Raw genomic sequence first — 21,944 nt, forward strand, 5'->3', positions numbered from 1 at the left:
CTGTTGACAGTGAGCAACTTAGACTCGGTCTTTGCTAAACGCTCTGTGAAATATTTCGCCTGAGGAAGAGTGACAAGAAACCTGTCAAAAATGTGGCCCTCGACAATCAGTTAGAGATATGAAACTGGTGAAGACGGTGAGAAATAATGGGTTGTGTATTAGAGGGACACAGAGGAGTGTATAAATGTGAAGGGCTTCTCGAAGACCTTTGGAAGTGGCTCACAGCAGTGGCTTCAGAGTATAATACACCATGACACCTGTGCAACTATGACCGAGGGGCAGAGACAGCTTACACAGGCACCAACACACACACACACATACAAAGAAAATGCGTTATACAAGCCATATAAAGATGTTTATTCATACATAAAAATTCTCTACAGGCGCAGATAAAACAAATTCAAGGACACGGATACACCCACTATCTTTAATTCATGAGTAATGTCAGGTTTACAGTATGCATTCAACCTTTATGAATACACAATGAACTGGATATTCAAACTTGGCCAATTGCGTTCAGTTACTAGACACATCAAGATAATTGTTGGTGTCACTGACATCAAACCTGGCACAACGTGGAGATTTTAGAATGTTTTCAACACAAATGCATGACTTCAAAACACTCATGATATAGCCAAGTCATATGGACTATGTTTATTGTTATTTTACATCCTTTTTCATACAAAAAAATGTGTATATGTATATATATATATATATATATATATATATATATATATATATATATATATATTGGTCATGTTTGTCTCTACTTCTGCTTCATAAAAGCAGGGAAGCGACAGAAAAGCACAAGGATATCTATTTCCATTTGGTACTGCTTGTGACACCGAAATTAGACTCCTTCCCTTTAAATGATTAGTTAATCACAAGCTTTAAAATATAAATAAATAATAAAAATATAACAATAATAATATAATATATAAACAACATATCTACTGATGTGAACACTTTAATCCAAGCAGTTGCCGCACATTCAGATCACCATTAAAGGACACAGGTCAATGAGATATTAAAGCTATAAAGAGGATAAACATAACCTGACTAAGAGATATCTGTGAAGGCAAATGCATAATTGGATGAACACAAGCGATATGGTTGCTCCACCAGGGGAGGCTCTGGCAAACACTTCCCTTTCATAATCCCTCACTTCAACCAATCAGTACTTGGAAGAAACCCACCCCCTCTAGAGTGCCCCTCCTCTGAAACACCATGCCTGTCTGTTTATAGAGTGCAGAGAGGAAAGAGAGAGGCAGAGGAGTGTAGTACGCACTTAAGGTCTGCGAGAGAAAGAGCGACAGTGAGGAAAAAGAAGAAAGACCCATACGATTCAGAGCGCAAATCGGAGGAGCGGAAAGAAAGGATGGATTGCTGAGGAAGAAAATTTTGATTAGAGACCAAGATCTGGAAGAGATACCAAAAAGCTGTAAGATCCTGATGTTTATGTTTTCATCTTTTCAACAGATTTTATAGATGCCATGTGGACACTGGAAGCTTAAGTCACAGAGAGTTATTGGTCCTAACTCAGCAAATGTTGTTTGTCATTTGAACAAAATGAATGGGGAAAAAAAACATATATAAAATTTAAGGACTACTTTCTCCAGGTACTGAAGGAACATTTATAAACAACTGTGCTGTATCCTTATCTTCTGGTTAAAACAAACAACAGATTGCTTGTATCGTAAGGGTTACTGTGGACCAGTACTCGTGTGACACGCTGTGTGCCTGTTGTTCAACTGAGGGCAACTATACTAACTGAACTGGACAAGATGCTGACTTTCTCAAAAACATCCCCCAGCCTGCGGCAGCGAGCTAACTCTTGATTTAAGACCTCTACTGTTCCGTCTCAGATGTCAGGACTGCAAAACAACACCAACTGTTAAAAGGATGGTTCACAGAAGGTTGGGCTCAGCCTTGAGGACGGGGCAAAAACAATTGCTTTTCCTTCAATGACTTAAATTAATGCTGTCAACCCTCTCTAGCTGAGAATGGACAAGAATGAGCAAATGCCAGCCAAACAAGGAGTTATGAGGTGGATTATTTGGAGCAACTGTTAGCAATCTTAAGGTAAAGATAATCTTATGGTCTTTAACTTCTAAGATTTGAATGTCTCAGTTTAACATGATGTTTCTGGATCAGCAAGTTGATAATAGTCCTTGAATAGATGCACTCTCATGCATTAGGCTGACAGAACAATTATTAAGCAAGGTATTCGCTGTATTAAATAACAGTTTTTTTTTCTCTTTCTTGTGATCTGATGTGTCATATTTTTAAGGATAGGAACAGCTAATCAAGACCGCTTTTGACAGATTGTGGACCTCTACCCTGGTGAAACTCTGGCTGCTCTGATTTCTAACCAAAGCATCCTTACGGCACAATGCTGTGTGCTCAGGGTGTGGCCGCACCCCTAATGCTGAGCTCTTTTCTGCTGCAGCTAGTCAGAGCCAATCTCCCTTCTGGCTGCCTGATTGCATCTGATATCCTAAGCTGCACCAACCTTGGCCTTGTCCAATTCCCGGTAGAGTTGCCGGTAATGGTGGCAACATTGGACTTCAACCACAACCGCTTAGAATGTCTTAAGGAGGGTAGCTTTGCTGGCCTTCCTAATCTTGACACCATACGGTTAGCCCACAATCAGCTGAGCAGACTCACTCCTGGAACCTTCCGGAATACAAGTAACATACGCCATCTGGACATTTCCTCTAATCAACTGAACATTATTGAGCAGCATTACTTTCTAGAGTTAGTAGGAATCGAGGAGCTACTCCTTTACAACAACCGCATAGTTAGGGTGGAGAGCAAAGCCCTGAGTGGTTTGAGCAACCTACGCAAAGCCTACCTGAGTCATAACAGACTGACAGATTTCCCCTTCTTTTCCATTCAAGAACATGCTAATATGACGCTGGATCTAAGCTCGAACCGTATGCCCAACCTTCCGGTCGAGGATATTGAGGCTCTAGAAGAATCACTACAGAGAGGGTTGTTCCTGCACAACAATACCCTAAATTGTGGGTGCTCAATATACAGCATGTTTAAACAGTGGGAGCATAGAGGCTTTACTTCAGTGAGAGATTTTCGGGAGGAGCATACCTGCTTGCTTCATGGCGACCACCGTGCTCCAGTGAAGTTTCTTCAATATGTACGATTCTTTGAGAATTGCAAGGTAAAACTTCAAATGAAGAAAAGTCTGACAGCAGATGCTGGAAATTCAGTGAAGTTGAATTGTGAAACAATTCAATTAAAGGGAAAGCATCTTACCTACTGGTGGGTATCCCCAAGTAAGGAATACATAGCTCCCCCTGGTAATAACAATACTCTGCGAATGTATGCAGACGGTACTTTGGAAATCTTGGCAGCACAAGTGGAGGACTCTGGGGTATACTTGTGCATGGCTCAATACCATCAAGAGTCACTCAACGAGACTTGTGAAGTTAATCTAACTGTGTTGATACACCCCCAGGAGGTGGAGTCCTTTAATACTGGCTTTACAACCCTGCTGGGTTGTGTTGTCAGCCTGGTTCTGGTCCTAATGTACCTCTACTTGACACCCTGTCGCTGCTGGTGTCGCAAGCAGCCCCTACCAGTGACACCAAGCCCTGCAAACGAATGCAGCGCCCAGTCATCTATCCTGACGCCCACGCCACCTGCCACCACGGAGGGGCCCGGCCGCAAGGTCAGTAACAACAAGCATGTGGTCTTTCTGGAACCCATAAAGGAGGCACAGAATGGGAGGCCGCGGGCAGCACTGGCCCTCGAGTATCCCAAGCTGGCAGTAACACGGAGCGATGCTGACTCTGTCACTTCTGTCTTCTCAGACACCACTATTGTGCCATAGCGGCTGCTTTCTCTCAACCCAACGACCTGCTCAAATGAGCATGTGGGTCCATCAACGTGGCAGTCTGTAACTGCACAGCTACTCAGGAAAGATCAGGGAGAGGGCTTTGCAAGCCCTTAGCAGTGAGCAGAACAGACCAGGAAAGCACATACAATCAGAGAGAAGAGAGATATAAAAACAAAATGCAAAAAAATGGAGCCATGTGCTTCCAAGATTAGGCGTTAAGGTTTTACTGAGCCATTTGACGATACAAGATGAAGTAAATGAAACTACAAAAACCGAGAAGGGTAAAAGCTTCCCCTTTACCACTGCTTGAGCCTTGATAGATTCATAGCTATGAATGCCTTGTCTAGAGCATATAACCCAATGAATACTGCATAAACCTTACTCTACTCTAGAAACAGCATGAATGATATGAAGGAGAATGACAAGACCCTACTGAATTTCTAGTTTTTTACAGATATGACTATAATGTTGATTTTAGTTTTTTTAGGTGTCCTTTGTACCCCTGTGTTTCACATTCACATCTTAGTGAGTAGTTAGCAGCAGGAAATAATTTTCAAGCAGTCATACCCACTTTGAAAATGTAAGGGTTTTGGTCATAAAAAATGCATTCACAAAAAAGTAGGGATTGTTGTGAAATTGACATTTAGTCATGCAAGTTGATGCTCCTAAGCTATCAGAGTGAATGTGTATATCACACAGAGGTCGCATCTTATCCTTATAAAGATTATAACTTGAAATGGATGCAATTGAATGAAATGGAATCTGTGAAAAAACTGAAGTACTTTTCCCGCCTCCCTAAGCATTCAATGTTTCCCCTTGCCACCCACCCTTCTTCCCCTTCCACAAATCCCTTCTTTATCAGCTTCTTAATAAATCCTTTTGCTTCGACCCCAGAGGTAAATGTCTGCCTTCTTATAAAAGTCTCTTTGGCCAAGGTGAGCATCCAATGTGTCCTCACATTCTTGCTTTTCCATTCAAGAGTAAATATAGCACTTTGTTTGCAACTGTACATAAGAACAAAACACAATCAAAAGCTGTTGCCAGCCAGAGCACGAGTGAACTTGTGTGATATATCTGGGATCAAATCTAATTGTTCATGAATACAATGGCTGCATTTTACAACAACTTACAAAAATATCCTTATTTGGTTGAAAATGGCACACAGATATTCTACTGACCACTGAAGTTACAGCACAAACCACTAATAATATTTTCCTTGCTGGAACCTCAGACCCAGTGAATCGAGCAATTCTGATGAATCAAGTTTTTTGTGATGATTTTGAGACATGCCATGACCCAAAAATTAAAACAGGCAGTAGAAAGGAGTATTTTACAATAATATATTACCCTTGAGCCGAAGCCAATCTTCCCCAGAATAACTGCATATTAATGAGTGTGTTCCATCTGCTTTATGAATCAAAGTTGTAATGCTGTCACTAAAACCACCATCATCACAATCATCATCATTACCACACTGTGTTGTGCCACAATTCTAACCAAATTTGCATGTACAAGCATTTTGACATCCAAGGCATGCACAGTCCCCACCAAATCACATTCCACATTGCCCAATTAGAGTGGGGTAATTTGTGCCACTTTTTTTTTTTATTAAGGGATAGCTTATCTAAAAATGAAATTCCTACCATCGTCTACTCAGCGCCATTTCATTTCAAAACTGTACATTGCAAAACTGACTTTCTTCTGTGAAAAAATAAAAGAAGATATTTTGTGAAATATGTCAATTTGTTTTGCTCATACTTTGGAAGTCAACAGCATCATTCAAAACATCCTTTTTGAAAGTTACACAGAAGAAAGTAAGATACAGATTATACAGATTTGGGAAGACATGAGGGTAAGTAAATGCTGCCTGGATTTTCACTTTTATTTGGGGGGGGGGGGGCTGGTAACTATTTTCCCAGCATTCATAAATATATTTCAAGATGTATTTTACAACTGCATCTATTAAATATCCTTAAAATAGGGGCACCCAAAACTCATATCTAGGGGTAAGTTGAGTAGCTAGAGAATAAATAATTTACATTTCAAATAAAAATATGAATGTAAATCAAATAAACTGATTTTAAAAAATTCACAATATTCCCATAATCTAAATAATTTGTATATTTTGTTGCACATTACTCATTTTCATTAACTAGGCTGTAACTTCTTTTGTAAACAACAATTTATCATTTTTATGTTGTTGTTTTTTTTGGATAAAAAGCTTACTTTCACTATAAGTTGAGGCATTTCTTACCTCGCTCGAGGCATCTGAAACATTTTGTGAACAATGCTTAAATTATTGATTCATGGCTAATTTTAGGCAGACAATTTTACATTGTTTTATAGATTTAGATATATACATGTAGATACATGCACATACATACACATACACAAACATATATATGTTTATGTTACATACATATATTAGGAATAAAATGGACTTTTCGAAAAGACGCATTTCGTAATCACATGCAGTTGAATCTGACGTACCCACTGGCACATCCTACCCCCACTCTCCCTAAATCAAAGTCTTACCATATCAATTATAGTACATTCTATCATTGTCACCACCCGGAGTGCATGTTGTGCTGGATACGTGTCTTTTCATGCTGTACAAAAACTCCTGTTAGGGGACTTTATACAGTGGGATGAAAATGCTGTCTCTGGGCTGTGTGTGGTCCACCCTTATTAGTGTATAATTTATCACAAAGGATTAATACTGTCAAAGAACAATATGTCAAAACTCTGACAGCACAAAAAAAAAAAGCACTGGAGAAACCTCAGACAAGCCTGGGGCTGATTAAAACCCAAGCTTTTTCTGTAAGAGGACTTTTCCATATCAGTTTCATGTACTGTGAATAGTCCATCATTAGGAAAATAGGATTACGAGACGTAGTAGTATGACTAAAATATTTTGTTGACGACAAATCTTATATCATGTTAACAGTGATGACACAAATGAGCATGTGGCATAAAAAGTATGCCGAAAACACAAAAACACAGCTAAAAAGAGCATTAACAAGGACGTTTACAACACACATATAGTATTGTCCAAAAGACAGGACATCATACTGCAGGTGAATAAACTATAAGTAAAGGGAAATCCTAAAGTCATAACATCTGTTAAGCTCTGAAATGTTCTTGCTTGAGCACCATGCTAAGCTTCAGATGCCTGTGTGGGAAGACTAATATGGGCTTTTGTTTGAGCCACGAGCCTTAAAGGCATCCAAGACATTTTATCGTTACCTTTGCTACATTACCGGTCCACATTGGCAACAACAACAATTTAGCGAAAAAGGTTTTCCACTCCAAATCTATATTTTGAGACGGAAATGAACATACGATTTTTAAATCTGAAACAGTAGGGCTGTCAAAACAAATGCATGTGATTATTTAAACAAGTTTAATTATATTAAGTCAGGTGAAAAATACACAAAGAGAGATGAAGCCCATAAAGGGTGGGGACATTTTAAACAGATATATGTGAACAATCCCTCACAGCTCAGTCATTAACAGAAGAGGGATCTTTTCTTTTTAATTCGCTTATTTCAGAAAATGTAATGCAGAAAGGCCTTGATCAGTGCTAGAATGAAAGCATACAAACTGCTTTAGTCTACTATAAGGCAGTCACTTCAGCTCAGCTTTCATTTTTTCTGCAAGATTCCCACCATTAAAGCTCAGCAGGACAAATCCAACAGTTTTGCCCAACAGCCTGTGAACATGTAAATGAGGGATGTGTAATTGATTAGCCTGACTCTATTCCTGCATGGTTTAAGCGTAACTGGAAGCGTTATAAATAAATAAAACCTTGCATTTGAGAGAATTAAATAGTTTATTAAACTACAGGTGGAACCTTAGGGATCATGACGAATGGCGAACCATTATCATAATCAAAGAATAATAATCAAGAAAAATACAGTCTTCCATGCAAATAGGCAAACGTAAAAAATTATATTCAGAAAAGGAATATCTTTGATTTAGGTTTGAACTGCAGATGAAATTAAGGTAAAGGGTGCTGTTGAAATCCCTGAGGAGACTTGACGGATAAATCACCCTCGTTTCATTTCCTGCTGTTCTGGCCCATCCATTTCACAGGCGTTTCATCATATCTCGACAACAGCCCTTCGATTACCAGCAAACAAATTTAGAGCGCTCATCAATCAAGGATATTCACAGTTGTTCTGATGAACCTTCCAGGCCAGCCAGAATAACGGCAAGTCGAGATTGAACCCCCGCAAATACTGCCAGGACAGATTTAGCTGTAATCTACATCTGAGATGAATCCTTCGCAGCGTTCATTGATTCTGGGCATTGTGCGGGTGAAAGGAAAACTGGTTAATTCAACTCAAGAAAACAAGCAGTTTTGTTGTGGTGTGGTTTCATTTTTTTTTTTCATTAGCACATTACACACCTTTATTTAGTTATTCATTTAAAACAATTAAAAAAATAAACAATCAACTAGTTTTAATTTCGTTAACGAAATCTATTTTGGAAAATGTTCGTCACCAAGCTTTTTTCCTATGAGTGTTTACACGACAATAATATGCTTAAAGCGGAGAAGTTTTTTCTTCATTGTCAAAACGATCCCCATTCACACAGATCCACGAAAACGACTAAAAATGCTGTATTCTGCTGTCAGGCCATTAGATGGCGATGAAACGCTATTAGACTGCACACGTAATACGCATGTGCGTGACATCATCGCCTTCAGAGATTCATGGAGAATCATTTGCGTTTGCAGGCACCCAAAACGCTGCAGTCGTGTAAACGAATGGCCGAAACGCATACAAAGTTTTACGTTTTTTGTTAAAAACGGTGTAGTAAAAACGGTGTAGTGTAAACAGCCCCTAAGACTAGATGACATTAAGGTCATTAAACGATAACTGTGTCTATATCAACATGCAATTTCGTTGATGAAACAAGACCAGACTAAAATGTACTTAAAAATAAAAACTTTACCACAATCTCTCTTTATTTTTGTGGAAAAAAAGAGACGAGAAAATATTACAGACTGCTGTACAAGCCTCTACTACGAGCTTTCATGTTTGTTGTTGCCAGGAGTCAAGAGTTTGCATTGGCCAATTAGAGCTTTTCTATGATATATTTTCTGCCTGGTGTTTTACTTAATCTTTACTTGGCAGAAAAGCCGCCAATGATCAGAAAACACAGACAAACAAGTTAGCTGGAGTTCAGGGATCTGCATTTGAGATATTCTGCTTAAACTAAAGTGTAATAGAGCCAGTCTCAGTCTGTGTTCGGTCACGAGCCGCTTGTACAGTGATAATGCATATGAGTCGACATTTTATTGATTTGAGCTTATTGGTCAAAGTGTACAAATTCTGAAAACCAAGGCATGGCAAGTCGCACTACGAAGTTTGCGACTAGGTCATGTTTGAAGTATATAAAAGCTCAACACTGAAACCCCCCCCCCATAATATTTCAATTAATATTCTACCAAAAATCTTCCAGACATAAATAAGACGGAATTACAGATTCATTTAAAGTGGAAATTGATCCACGTAAGTCTTACAGGGACCAGGTCAAAGTAACACCAATCCTTGCAGGTCAGCCATCTCAAATGCACATTACTAGTGACACACACACACAAAATTTAAAAAAAATTGCATTATCTGGTTGTGTTCTGGGTCTCGATAACACAGCCATTAAGGACTTCCCCTGTTAGATGTGTGTGCGAGCGTATCCTTTTTCACTCTCTAAAGCGAACATGAACTCTGAGCCTGAAGTCCGCTTAAGTTAATTATCAGGCAGTGTTAATGAACGCTCTGAGCCCACAGTTAGGTATTTGATGAAGCCGTCCAGGCCAGCCTTACGATGACTTACTGCTATACAACAGACAAGCAATTAAATATGACATCACGTACAAAGACGTTCACCATATTAGTACAGCTATCGCATTGACTAATAAATCTCATGCGAGACAAACATTATAAACACCTAACCAATGATGGCGCAGCGCTGCAGGCAAACAGCACAACAGATGACTGGAAAAAACCTTCCGGTACACAACTATTCAACAGAGAAACACTCACAACCATGTGTGTGTCACAGCTCGGTTTCACAGGGAAGGAGTGAGAAAGAAAGTCTGCAGAATACAGGTGGCATAGATCGACACCAGAAATGCAGAGGATTCCTGGTGGGATTAGCAGGTTTTGCATAGAGAGACAAGTGCAATAATTAGAGTTTTTTTTTAAAGAAAAATAAGCTTGAGACATTTTTCAATGTAGAACTATGAACTATCCAAAACTAGATGCAAAAATCAGTAAAATTACCAATGTACTGGAATATTGGAATATATATAAACCTGGAATATTGTATAGGAAGTAAATGTCTCTTATTCTCACCAAGGCTGCATTTGTTTGATCAAAAATACACTCAAACAGGAATACTAAGATATTACAATTTAAAATAATTTGCTATTTGAATATATTTTCAAATGTCATTTAAAAGACATCAAGACGTAAGAAATCAAACTACATCTATTATTACATTGGCAGCAGTTTGTTGTTCAGAAATGAGTCCCAGCCAGTCGAGGTAACGTAAGGAAGAACTGGGATAAATACCATTATTCCTAAACATCACAAGAACTAACGATAAGATTTCAATGTGGAAAGGTTCATCATTCCTACGTGTGTAGCACCTACAGCTCTGCATATCCTTTCACACAATATCAGCTTAAGTTAAAGAACAGCAGAAGTTTATATTTAACAAGTTCCTGATCCCTGCAATCCGATCTTAACAGTTTGAACATTTCAGATGATCGATGTTGTGCAAAAGAGTTGTGAGGATGTGACTACACTATACTGAACAAACTGGTGTTACTCATTTCACAGTCTATTTAAAGAGACGTCTTCAAGGAACTGCAGAAATAAAACACTTAATTCTAATTCTGCAAATATTTGTGACATTTTCGAGCAATTTCTGAGTAAAAATAGTTTCAAAGTAAATCCTACATAAAAAAAAAATTCCGTGTGGTTCTGAAAAACAATTTTTTGGGGGATTGTTTTTATGATATATAAGAAAACTCCCACCAATCAACCCTTCCTCATGCAAAGTGATTCAAAATAATTAATTCTGAATAATTTATCTAATCATATATTGTTTAAAGACACAAAACAGCTTTTCGAGAACTAGTTGCATTCAGGGTATTCACACCTGGCAGGTTTGGTCCGGTTAAAACAAACTTTGGTGTGATATCTCTGTAAGTGTGGTTTATCTGAGTAAGTGTGATCTTAACCCGGTTACGCACCAAACATGCGGACCAAGACAGTTTAGGGGGTCTCGACCACTTACAATGTAAGTTCCTTCGCAAAATATAAATCATTAAAAAGCCATTTTTTGTTTTATATCTTTAGGTTCTGTGTTAAAAAAAATGAAGCGTAAATGCCAAGCGAAAAGGACTAAATACAGTCAAACCAAGATTTACTCAGACCCCTTCAACATTTCTCAAATTATCACAGTTCATTCGCTATAGTTTAGAAAAAAAAATGTAATAAAATATGACAAGAACTCAGAGTTATCAAATCAGTTGATATTTCCCTGGTTTTGTCTATCCTTCTGTTAGACTGTCTCACAGATGAATTATGATGAATATCTGTCAGCTGTTAAATTTAAGTACACAATTAGATAATACCAATTTAGCTCAACCGATTACCAAGCGATGCTTGAGGCGAGACACGGCAGGAAAAACATGATTTTTTTTTCACTGGTCAATTTTGAGATTTGGGGATATTTGTCTTCTTTCAGACGTGGTGAAAAAAAGTCCGAAATACACATTTGGGTCTTTATTTTACTACATTTGTCTGTTTGCGTCTGTAGATTTCTCATAAATTCATCAAAAGTTGTCGTTTTAAATCCTCCCGCTGCTCCGCGAGCACTGTCATCACACACACCGTTAGAAAGCTCGCTCTCTCCTGTACAATGCAGTCGGATCCAAATATGGTCATTTCCTGTTTATCAGCAACAGATCGTGAAAGTAAAAGGGGGATTTAACTCTGAATGCGCAATCTCATTTTACAATATAAATCTTTAAAGCCCGTTTTCTCAAAATGACTTTTCTCTCATACTCCAAGTCCGAAAGCTACACTTCAGTAGCACCTATATACACCAAACGTTCCAGTCTTGTACCTAGTTATATTATGAAGACGTTTACAGAGGGATTTGTAAATACATTATTCCTAGCCTGATTTATATAACATTTTATTCAAAAAAAAACATGGAGAAAATCATTTTTTTAAGGCTATTGGCAGTATATTCTGATTTACAGGATAACAAAAGTAGATATCCATAAATCCCTCTGTAATTTTGCCCCCCCCATCTAATATGTAAACACAATGAAAAAGAATGTTGCACCTGGCTTTATCCAATACTCAGATTTGTTTTTTTAAATATATGCAAATTAGCACATATTTAATTAGATAATGCCTAATTTGCATATTTAAACATTAAATCACAGAAAACTTGTAATACATTTTGTCCTCATCTTAATGTAGGTAATCAACTGGGAAAGTTGCATGGTGATATCCTTTTAGTTACAAATGTTACCCTTTTCACCTGTAGTGTCTCGCCTTAATTGTGTTTCAATCTGTGGTGTAAAAGGTCGCATTAGCAGTTAAAGAAAAACATGGCCAGGTCAAAGTGTCTGAATAATTTTTGGTCCCAAATTTTTGTCATTTTACTGGAAGTCCACTATATGAAGAATATGTGGGTATAAAATGTCACAGTTTACTTATTTTGCTCTCCCCGCTTAAATAAATGACCTATAGTGTCATGCACCCACTAGTAAAAAAATATCAAAAATGATATCCGGTGTCTGAATAATTTTTGGTTTGTCTGCATGTCAAACAAATTGCACGGCCTAAAACACCTCTTTTTCTCACTCTGCAAACGTTTCTGACTAGGGAGCAATTCTGCAATTCAATAGCTCCATTTGACCACTTTCGTAATGGCTGCAGTAAACCAGTATTTACCGATCGGGAACGTTGACCACCTATGGCGTCTCACAGAGAAGGGAATCATTGTCGAATGCTGCCACCTCAGTCTACTACTCATCATCATAACTGTCTAATAACACCCCGCAGGGTCCGAATCTCAGACTTTTAAGCACTACTGGGAAAAAGAAAAGCTAATGTTCTGTACGTCCATGAGTCACCGCAGAGCTATTGAGAAGGTGACACACGTTCTTGCAGCTTTGACGGACATGTAAAGTGCGAGTTGAGTGAGTCAAGGTTTAGAAGTGAACAGTTAGTGAAAATGATCATGCCAAATAAAGGGTTTATATTCAAGAGAAATGTATTCACATATTTTCTCTCTGGCAGAGCTCTGGAGAAGCCCTGCCTTCTCTTCTACCTCAATATTTTCCATAAAACATCAATAACAACTGCTGATAATCAATTTCAGGAGTGATTTGTTAGTTAACATCAATCCGTCGCCTCTATTTCATGATTGTTTGGTGATGTGTTGTATCATATTTGGTTTATCGAGTCTATTGGCTATAGGTTGGAAGGGCACACTTGATTGGCATCTATGGTCCATAGCCTCAATAAAGGAATTTTAAATATACATGAAACCTTTTCATTACATAAAGGTTATTATAGTGGAAATTCTTGAGAATTTTAAAATATTCCAAACACTAGGGAAAAAAAAATATTTTATGAACTGATGATCACTGAAAGGTTCTTTGGAAACCAAAAATGGTTCTTCTATGGCATTGTTGCGAAAATATCGTTTTGAAACCTTTAAAGCTCACCGGCCATCACACTTTTGAAAGATGGTCATCTCGTCACTTCTAGACGAGTGAGAAAGTCGTTCCTGCCAGAGTTGGTCAGATGGGTGCAAATACACACATGCAAATGCATGACGGAGCAACAGGATTGTGATGCTTTGTGTTGAAATGTCCTTGGTAAGACAGATGCCAATGTAATAAAAGATAAATGGGATGAAGGTTAAAGGAATATGCAAAAATGATGAACATCAGGATTTTCTTGCATCTGCGGAACACAAAAGGAGACATTTTGTAGAAAGTTCAAGCCGATCATTTCCATGCAATGTATTAAAGTGAGTGAATTTTGGACAAAAACAACCAAACAAATTTATTTTTTTCTGAAGGCTGAAATTTAAGCTGTTTTCAACAAATATCTTTTACTTTTTGGTACACTAAAAAATATCCTGTTAAATTTATAAGGGAAAAAAAGCAAGATTAAAAAACTTTTTAACTCTTTACCATTAGAAGTTATATGGCTTATATTTGTAATTACAAAAATCTATTTTAACAAAAAATGACTGTAAAAGTTATTATACGTTATATACATTACATATTAAAGCAAACGTACCATGTACATTTACAATGTAAATGGATTGACACATTTTTCCAAAAACTACAAAGTTTACAGTGTTTAACAGTTCAAGTACATATAATGTGTTTAACAGGCTTTACATTTTTACATAAATAAAAAAAAATCAAAAATTTTTTACAGTATAGCTCTGAGAACTTTTTCTATTTACACTACATGTCTCTCATGCTCACCAAGGCTGCATTTATTTGAAAACCTAATCAATTACATTTTAAAATATATTAAAATACAAAACATTTCTTTTATATTGTAACAATATTACTGTTTTTACTCTATGTTTGATAAAATATATTTTGTACAGCCTAAGAGCATAAGAGACTTCTTTCAAAACACTTGTAATTACTCTAAACTTTTGACGGAATGTATATTTATTATTGTAAAATATTGTTTGGCTTTTTGTTTGGAATATGGTGCACAAGTGCGCTAGTATTTACACTACTCATAATCACCATAATCATCATTTTATTGTTCTGTTTTGTCATATTCACATTGATTGTAAAACAGGAGTGCACATTCTTCAAAACCTCTCTTTTGTGCTCGAGGGAACAAAGGAAGTCAAATACGTTCGGCTTTCTTTATCATGAGGTTTTCATTTCAGATGAACTATTGTTTTAATAATCTAGCAGATCCACAGTGAAGAATCCTTCTTCAGGCTTTCTGAAGGAAGTATCAAATGTCAGAGGCCCAATATAGAGAAAATCCTGAATTGATTGCTTTTGCCTGTGGAACACTCTTGGTTCTTATTCTTTCTCATTCTTTTCTTTTTCTCTCTCTCTCTTAAGACGTGTCAATCGAAACCAGCGGTAACACAGCAGCCCCTTGGCCTTGACATATGGACCACTCGTGCAACGCCACAATAATCACCATGGATAAGATGACAAACACATCTCAGGCCGTAGCCTCCTTTTCACTGCAAGAAACCAAACAAATTCAGTCCTCAATAGCTTCTCTTACAAATGCACAAGACTTTTCTTGAAAACTCTGCCCACGCACTGTGTATCAGCAAGGAAAAAACAATGCTGATAATTAAATGAAAGACCATGATGTTTACAACTTCTGCACTGTAAAATGTAATAGCTTTCCTGACTCACATTTACTTAGTTAACTTTACTCACTAATATAAAATACATACTTCTTACAAGGTTTTTTTTAGTTATAGTAAATTGCAGTGTGAAAATAACTATTTACTCAAATGTTTAATTGAAGCTTACTTGAAAAAACCAAGTAGCAAAATAATGCAATGACGTTACCAAACCAGTGAGGCAGCAGTGCATTAAAGTGCCTAATGTGCAGAAAAAAATAAAGAAGAAGAAGCGGCCTTGTGAGAGCGCATGCGCGATAGAGTCGGCGCCAATTTTGCAGCTGAGGAAACTGGAAAGACGTTGAGAGACTGCTGGAGCTTAAATTTGTTTTTGGAACAACAATAAGGTAAGTAACTTTAAACTTGTGTGTGAATTTTTTTTTTACTCTCTGTCGCTTATTTTTACTTTTCATCTTAATGTGTACCAAATTATTTTGATATTATTCGGAGCTTACAGATTGTGGTTCGACCTGTTTTTTTTTGTAAAACGATCAGGTAACGTTAACTTACCACAACGGTTCCTGGATTTAAATTGTCCAAAAAGTATAAGGAATTATGATTTTCTATTTTACTGTTTCCGTGATGCATTCTCCTCTGTCTGAATTGGCTTACCATTTATTAACGTTACTAATATGTTGAAATGGCGCACATTTAAAGTAATTTAGGTAACCCGCAGCTTATGCAGAGACGAATTTTATGATATTTGTCAGTATTTGTGACTTCACAACAGCATTAGTACTATACTATTATTGAAATTCAGAATGTAATGCAAGCACTGTAAAGGTTTCTTTTTTTTTTTTACTCAATCACAACTGCCTTATTTCACTGCTTATTTAATGAGCCATATTTTAACAAGATGACAAACTTAGTAATCGTAAGTGAAGTTAAACTGAGTAATGGTAATATCAAATTAACGTTTTTATTTTTTTATTTGCATACCATTACTGAAAGTAACGTTAATCAGTGGAAACACTGTTTTTGTCTGTACTGAGGTACCTATTTCTTTCTGTAATGCTTGAAGAACATGCATATCAAGGAATGTGTCTGTTATGGAAGCGTTTCCGCCGCTGAATAAAAAATAAAATAATTGCGACTTTATCTCACAATTGACAATATGAAGTCAGAATTGTGAGAAATAAATCGCAATTGCGTGTTATAAAGTCAGAATTGCGAGATATAAAGTCAGAATTGCGTCATATAAAGTCGCAATTCTGAGAACAAAGACAGAAGTGCGACTTTTTATCTCACAATTCTGACTCTTTTTCTCACAATTGCGAGTTTACATCTCGCAATTCTGACTTTAACACATTATTGCGAGTTTATATGTCGAAATTCTGACATCTTTTCTCAGAATTGTTATATATAAACTCGCAATTGCGAGTTATCAGGCCAATTTTAAGGGGAAAAAAATACCAACTTTTTTTTCTCCCTCAGAATAGTTTAAATCTCACAATTCTTACTTTATATCTCACAATTCTGACTTTATATCTCGTAATTCTGACTTTATAACGCAATTCTGAGAAATTAGGTCAGAATTGCGAGATGTAAACTCGCAATTGTGAGAAAAAAAAGAGTCAGAATTGTGAGATAAAAAGTCGCAATTACCTTTTTTATTTTTCATTCTGTGGTGGAAACAAGCTTCTATAGTCTGTAATCTTGCAAAGCAGAACTTAATTATTATTTTATTTTTTTAGAAGTACTTCTGGCAGCTTGCCTCCTGAGTGGCGTTCAAAGCACAGGTCTCGATACACTGGTAAGGACTTTTCCTTTAAAGAAGTCATAATAGATCAGTGTGTAACAGACAGTGTTTACTTCGCTGCACTTTTATATTTTTTTGGGAGACTAAAGGTATGTTTTCTGTAATGCTTGAAGAACATGCATATCAAGGAATGTGTCTTTAATCTTGCAAAGCAGAACTTAATTATTGTTATTTTTTTCAATTTTTTTAGAAGTCCTTCTGCCTGCTTGTCTCCTGAGTGGCGTTCAAAGCGCAGGTCTTGATACACTGGTAAGGATTTTTCCTTTACAGAAGTTAGAATAGATCAGTGATTTTTTTTTTATTCCTTACACTAAGTGTTTGTTGTGTTTACATTAAAATAATAATGTTTCATATCATATAGAATAGATATGGAATAAATAGCATTCAATACAAAATGAGTACTATCTCTCTTAAAATCGAGTTCTTATGTGAAAGATTTGCTTTGTTGTGCATCACACCATGCATTTTAGTCATATTACAAAATAATTTATTGAGGCCAAACATAAAAGAACATTACTGTCACTTCACCACATGACAGCAGCAAGCAGGCTCCTGATTGGTTAACGCGGCGCGAATTGACGCAGAAGTTCAGATTTTTCAACTCGGGCGGCAGACGCGAATTCGCGTCAAACGCGTGAATGCACAAATAGCACTAACTAAATCATTCGCGCTTAAAGGGATACTCCACCGTTTTTTCATATTAAACTATGTTATTCTCTTATCTAAGACGAGTTGACACATACCTCTCTCGTCTCAGTGCGTGCACTGAATCGCTCTGTCGGGCGGAGAACTTTGAGAGCAGTTAGCTTAGCCCCATTCATTGTATATGGGCCAAACAGAGATGAAGTTAGAAGCGACCAAACACATCCACGTTTTCTCTATTTAAATATAGTTACACGAGTAGTTACACGACCAAGTATGGTGACACTAAATAAAATGTGGCGTTTTTTATAAGCGGGTAAAATGGATAACTATAATGTATGGCGGAATAGCACTTATTGGGAGCACTTCGACTCGGCGCTGTAATATCTTCACTCGTGAAAAGTCCTCTCCCCCTCTCCCTCTCCCTGTCATTTCCGTCAATATCAACGTGACCTGCACGCCTGCAGTAGTAGTAGTTTTTTGTGCAGAGTTGACGGAGGGAGAGGGAGAGGGGGGAGAGGACTTTTCACGAGTGAAGATATTACAGCGCCGAGTCGAAGTGCTCCCAATAAGTGCTATTCCGCCATACATTATAGTTATCCATTTTACCCGCTTATAAAAAACGCCACATTTTATTTAGTGTCACCATACTTGGTCGTGTAACTACTCGTGTAACTATATTTAAATAGAGAAAACGTGGATGTGTTTGGTCGCTTCTAACTTCATCTCTGTTTGGCCCATATACAATGAATGGGGCTAAGCTAACTGCTCTCAAAGTTCTCCGCCCGACAGAGCGATTCAGTGCACGCACTGAGACGAGAGAGGTATGTGTCAACTCGTCTTAGATAAGAGAATAACAGTTTAATATGAAAAAACAGTGGAGTATCCCTTTCACGCGCCAGACGCTCAATTCGCGCGAACCTGACGCGCGAATGAGGCGTATTCGCGTCTGCCGCGCTGCGCTCTACGCCTCATTCGAGCCGCAGGAATTTTTTACGCGCGTAACGCTTCTTTGCATTGACTTAACATTGAAATCACTCGCGCTTGACGCGCTATTCGCGTCCGGTGTGAACGCACCATAAGTATTAAAATCAAACAGCATTTCTTGACAAAATGACAATTCTTGCTTTTTCCAAACTTTTCACCACAAGTGTATTTGCGCCATTTTATTGAGACGACAATAAAGATTCATGTTGATTACATCCTATGAGTGCAGTACAAAGACAAAGGTTCCAAAATGTGTCAATTCAGTGTAAGCCAGAAGGGTGATCAGGAAAAAATTAGGCAAGTCACCTTTATTTTTGTAGCATTTATACAATACCGGTTTTCAAAGCTGCTTTCTATTGGTCAAGAGGAAAATGATTCCGTGATGCAAACTTTTCTCCAAAGAAAATGGTGTAATATTACAACTCATTAGTTCAGTGTTGACTTCATCACATCATTGTAAAGACCATAATTTGTGAAAACAGTGATGTTATCTCCTAGTTCTGTTCAGTTCTTATACAATTTAATTAATATACATGAATATTTAAGTGTCGGGGATAAAACAAAGAATATAAATGATAAATACTTAATGGGACATGTATTAAAGGCAGGTAACTGTAACAGATAACTGACAATTAATCATGCCTTGGCACATTTCCCTGTTGTAATATTTTTGTTGTTTGGTTTCGTTCAGGTATGTGATGTCGATGAAGCCTGGGCACACGTATCAGTTGGGCTGCTGACTGTCATGGATGAAGAAGCTCTTTCTCCAAATAAGCTATACCTTTGCCCAGTGTCTACTGCAATTATTCTGGAGGGAGGTATCGTGATGGATAACTTGCAGAACCTGCCTCAGGCCATTTGCGTCTTGTTTGGGCTGTCTTATGCTTTGAATTTGGACTACCCAAAAGACATGAAAAACACTCTTAATTTTATTCAAAAAGTGATGCTTGGTCTGGGACAGAGCAAACTCCCACCAAAACTACAATCTCTTAAAAATCTCCTGATGAGTTAGAATGTAATCGTAATCAAATGAGTGATGATGTTTGGCATTTGATTTTTTTATGAAAGTGGAAATAGATTAATTGATTTATAAGCAAGTTAAGTAAGGTTTATAAGCAAGTTTAGAGGCTGCCAGTGTATTAATTTTTAAAGTGCATGTGTGTCAGAGACATTTCTTTTTCATTGTTTAATGAATTTAGCCACTTTGTGCACTTGTTATAGGCCTATAGCTAGTTTTACTCCAAAGTGTTATTGATAAAAGTGAGTTATTGCCATTTATTGAATTGGTAAAGCTGTACTGTAAAAGGTTTTTATAAAAAAAAAGAAAGTGACTTAAATATTTATACCCCAAAGAAAGTTGTATGGACCACCCCTGTCAGTTGTTAATAAAACAAATATAATAAATGTACCTTTGAATTGTATCATTGCCTTAAATTTATTTGTCCAGCTTTAAATGTTATCTTTGTAAAATTGTGTACCTATTCTCAATGATTTATAATAGACAATAGATCTATTAATCTACACTTAAGTTATTGGAGTAAAGCTTACTTGTTATTTTTAAGGCAATCGGTTTGCATGGTTTTAACAAGTAAACTGAATTGCTTTTGAAGTAAAGTAAACTCAGTAATTCCAAGTTGTATGCAGAAAACATCTGAGTTAACACAACTAGCATAAATTAGTAGTTAGGAATAATCACAAAGTATATTTTACTTGAAATTATTTAGTTGTTAAAAATAGTAATTCTGAGTAGTCTATACTAAGAAAAGTACATCTAAAGTAAAGTATCAAGTATACTATACAAATTTGTTTTAAGTTACTAGAACTCTCTTGTAAGTGTACAATACTAGACAGACACTTGTTAGTACTACAGACTATTCCTGTTTCACTTTACTCGGTTTTTTCAAGGCAATCGGTTTGCATGCTTTTTTTAAGTAAGGTTTACAAATTGGATTTTACAGTGTGGTTGAAAAATCACGTTTGTAAATGCCACATCGATCTTTCTTTATTTCCAGTGTAAAGCAATAATGAATGAAACTAAATGACAATATATGAATCCGTCCCTGTGCTTGAAATGCTAAAATAGTATTCTGACTGTGAATGTGATCTGTAATGATGCATTGTGGGAATGACAGGACAGCATGAAACTGACTTGAGACTTGAAATGAGGTGAGGTGGGAAAAAATGTCTTCAATAAAGAAAACGAAACCCACAAAGTATTTATTTTAAGTCATTAAACAACTTTTGTTAAGATACGAAAAATCAGATTATGATACCTGAAAACAAATTAAACGTCAATAAAAAGTGTTGTTCTTTACTCATTCTAGCAGAAAAAAAGACATTGTGACATTGCAATTTGGTTTTCTTCAATATATAATATATTGTTGTTTTTACACTGAAACATAGGATGATGAGCTGTGTGCGTGTAAATGAATACAGTGCTGTGTTTCACTCTTAAATATAGAGAGCATATATTTATTTAATTAAATCGCAGCCTTCGCAATGACAATCACAAAGTCATATATTATATTGTACATTTCGCTATTTCGTGCAGCCCTATTCCTGTGTGAAGCTTGCACGGTGGTGAGTGTGTGAATGAGTGTGTGAGTGAGTGAGTGAGTGGGTCGAGTGAGTGAGAGTGAGTGTGTGAGTGAGTGAGTGAGTGAGTAAGAGTGAGTGAGTGTGTGAGTGAGTGAGTGAGTGAGTGAGTAAGTGAGTGAGTGAGTGCGTGAGAGTGAATGAGTGAGTCGAGTGAGTGAGTGAGTGAGTGAGTGAGTCGAGTGAGTGAGTGAGTGAGTGGGTGAGTCGAGTGAGTGAGTGAGTGAGTGAGTGAGTGAGTGAGTGAGTGGGTGAGTCGAGTGAGTGAGTGAGTGAGTGAGTGAGTCGAGTGAGTGAGTGAGTGAGTGGGTGAGTCGAGTGAGTGAGTGAGTGAGTGAGTGAGTGAGTGAGTGGGTGAGTCGAGTGAGTGAGTGAGTGAGTGAGTGAGTCGAGTGAGTGAGTGAGTCAAGTGAGTGAGTGAGTGGGTGAGTGAGTGAGTGAGTGAGTGAGTGAGTGAGTGAGTGAGTGAGTCGAGTGAGTGAGTCAAGTGAGTGAGTGAGTGAGTGAGTGGGTGAGTCGAGTGAGTGAGTGAGTGAGTCGAATGAGTGAGTGAGTGAGTGAGTGAGTGAGTGAGTCGAGTGAGTGAGTGAGTGAGTGAGTGAGTGAGTGAGTGAGGTGAGTGAGTGAGTGAGTGAGTCGAGTGAGTGAGTGAGT

General features: G+C 37.3%; 2 protein-coding genes across 5 annotated transcripts in view; one reads left to right on the plus strand and one right to left on the minus strand.

The window, feature by feature from the left end:
* rnf123 (ring finger protein 123) overlaps positions 1 to 21,944 on the minus strand; it is a 158,864-nt gene that overhangs the window by 55,723 nt on the left and 81,197 nt on the right. The gene's annotated exons all lie outside the window — the stretch shown is intronic.
* Positions 1,242 to 20,116, plus strand: amigo3 (adhesion molecule with Ig-like domain 3). 4 transcript variants are annotated; one of them, XM_077227003.1, is made up of 6 exons: positions 1,249 to 2,082; positions 2,291 to 3,688; positions 15,009 to 15,654; positions 17,002 to 17,060; positions 17,257 to 17,315; positions 19,387 to 20,116. In XM_077227003.1, exons 2-3 carry the CDS (start codon positions 2,393 to 2,395, stop codon positions 15,084 to 15,086), a joined length of 1,374 nt encoding a protein of 457 aa, XP_077083118.1. In that variant the 5' UTR covers positions 1,249 to 2,082; positions 2,291 to 2,392; the 3' UTR covers positions 15,087 to 15,654; positions 17,002 to 17,060; positions 17,257 to 17,315; positions 19,387 to 20,116. The 4 variants fall into 4 exon arrangements, with proteins under 4 accessions (XP_077083116.1, XP_077083117.1, XP_077083118.1 ...); XM_077227004.1 differs by having other exon boundaries at positions 1,268 to 2,082; positions 2,296 to 3,688; XM_077227001.1 differs by lacking the exons at positions 15,009 to 15,654; positions 17,002 to 17,060; positions 17,257 to 17,315; positions 19,387 to 20,116 and having other exon boundaries at positions 1,242 to 2,082; positions 2,291 to 5,592.

This window comes from Siphateles boraxobius, unplaced genomic scaffold (genome assembly GCF_051911475.1).
Source record: "Siphateles boraxobius isolate OS27281-9 unplaced genomic scaffold, OSU_SipBor_1 13, whole genome shotgun sequence".
Taxonomy (NCBI): domain Eukaryota; kingdom Metazoa; phylum Chordata; class Actinopteri; order Cypriniformes; family Leuciscidae; genus Siphateles; species Siphateles boraxobius.

Excerpts from the sequence above, each read along its gene's own strand:
- amigo3 (XM_077227001.1), top strand. The coding sequence starts at position 2,393 with ATGCTGTGTGCTCAGGGTGTGGCCGCACCCCTAATGCTGAGCTCTTTT.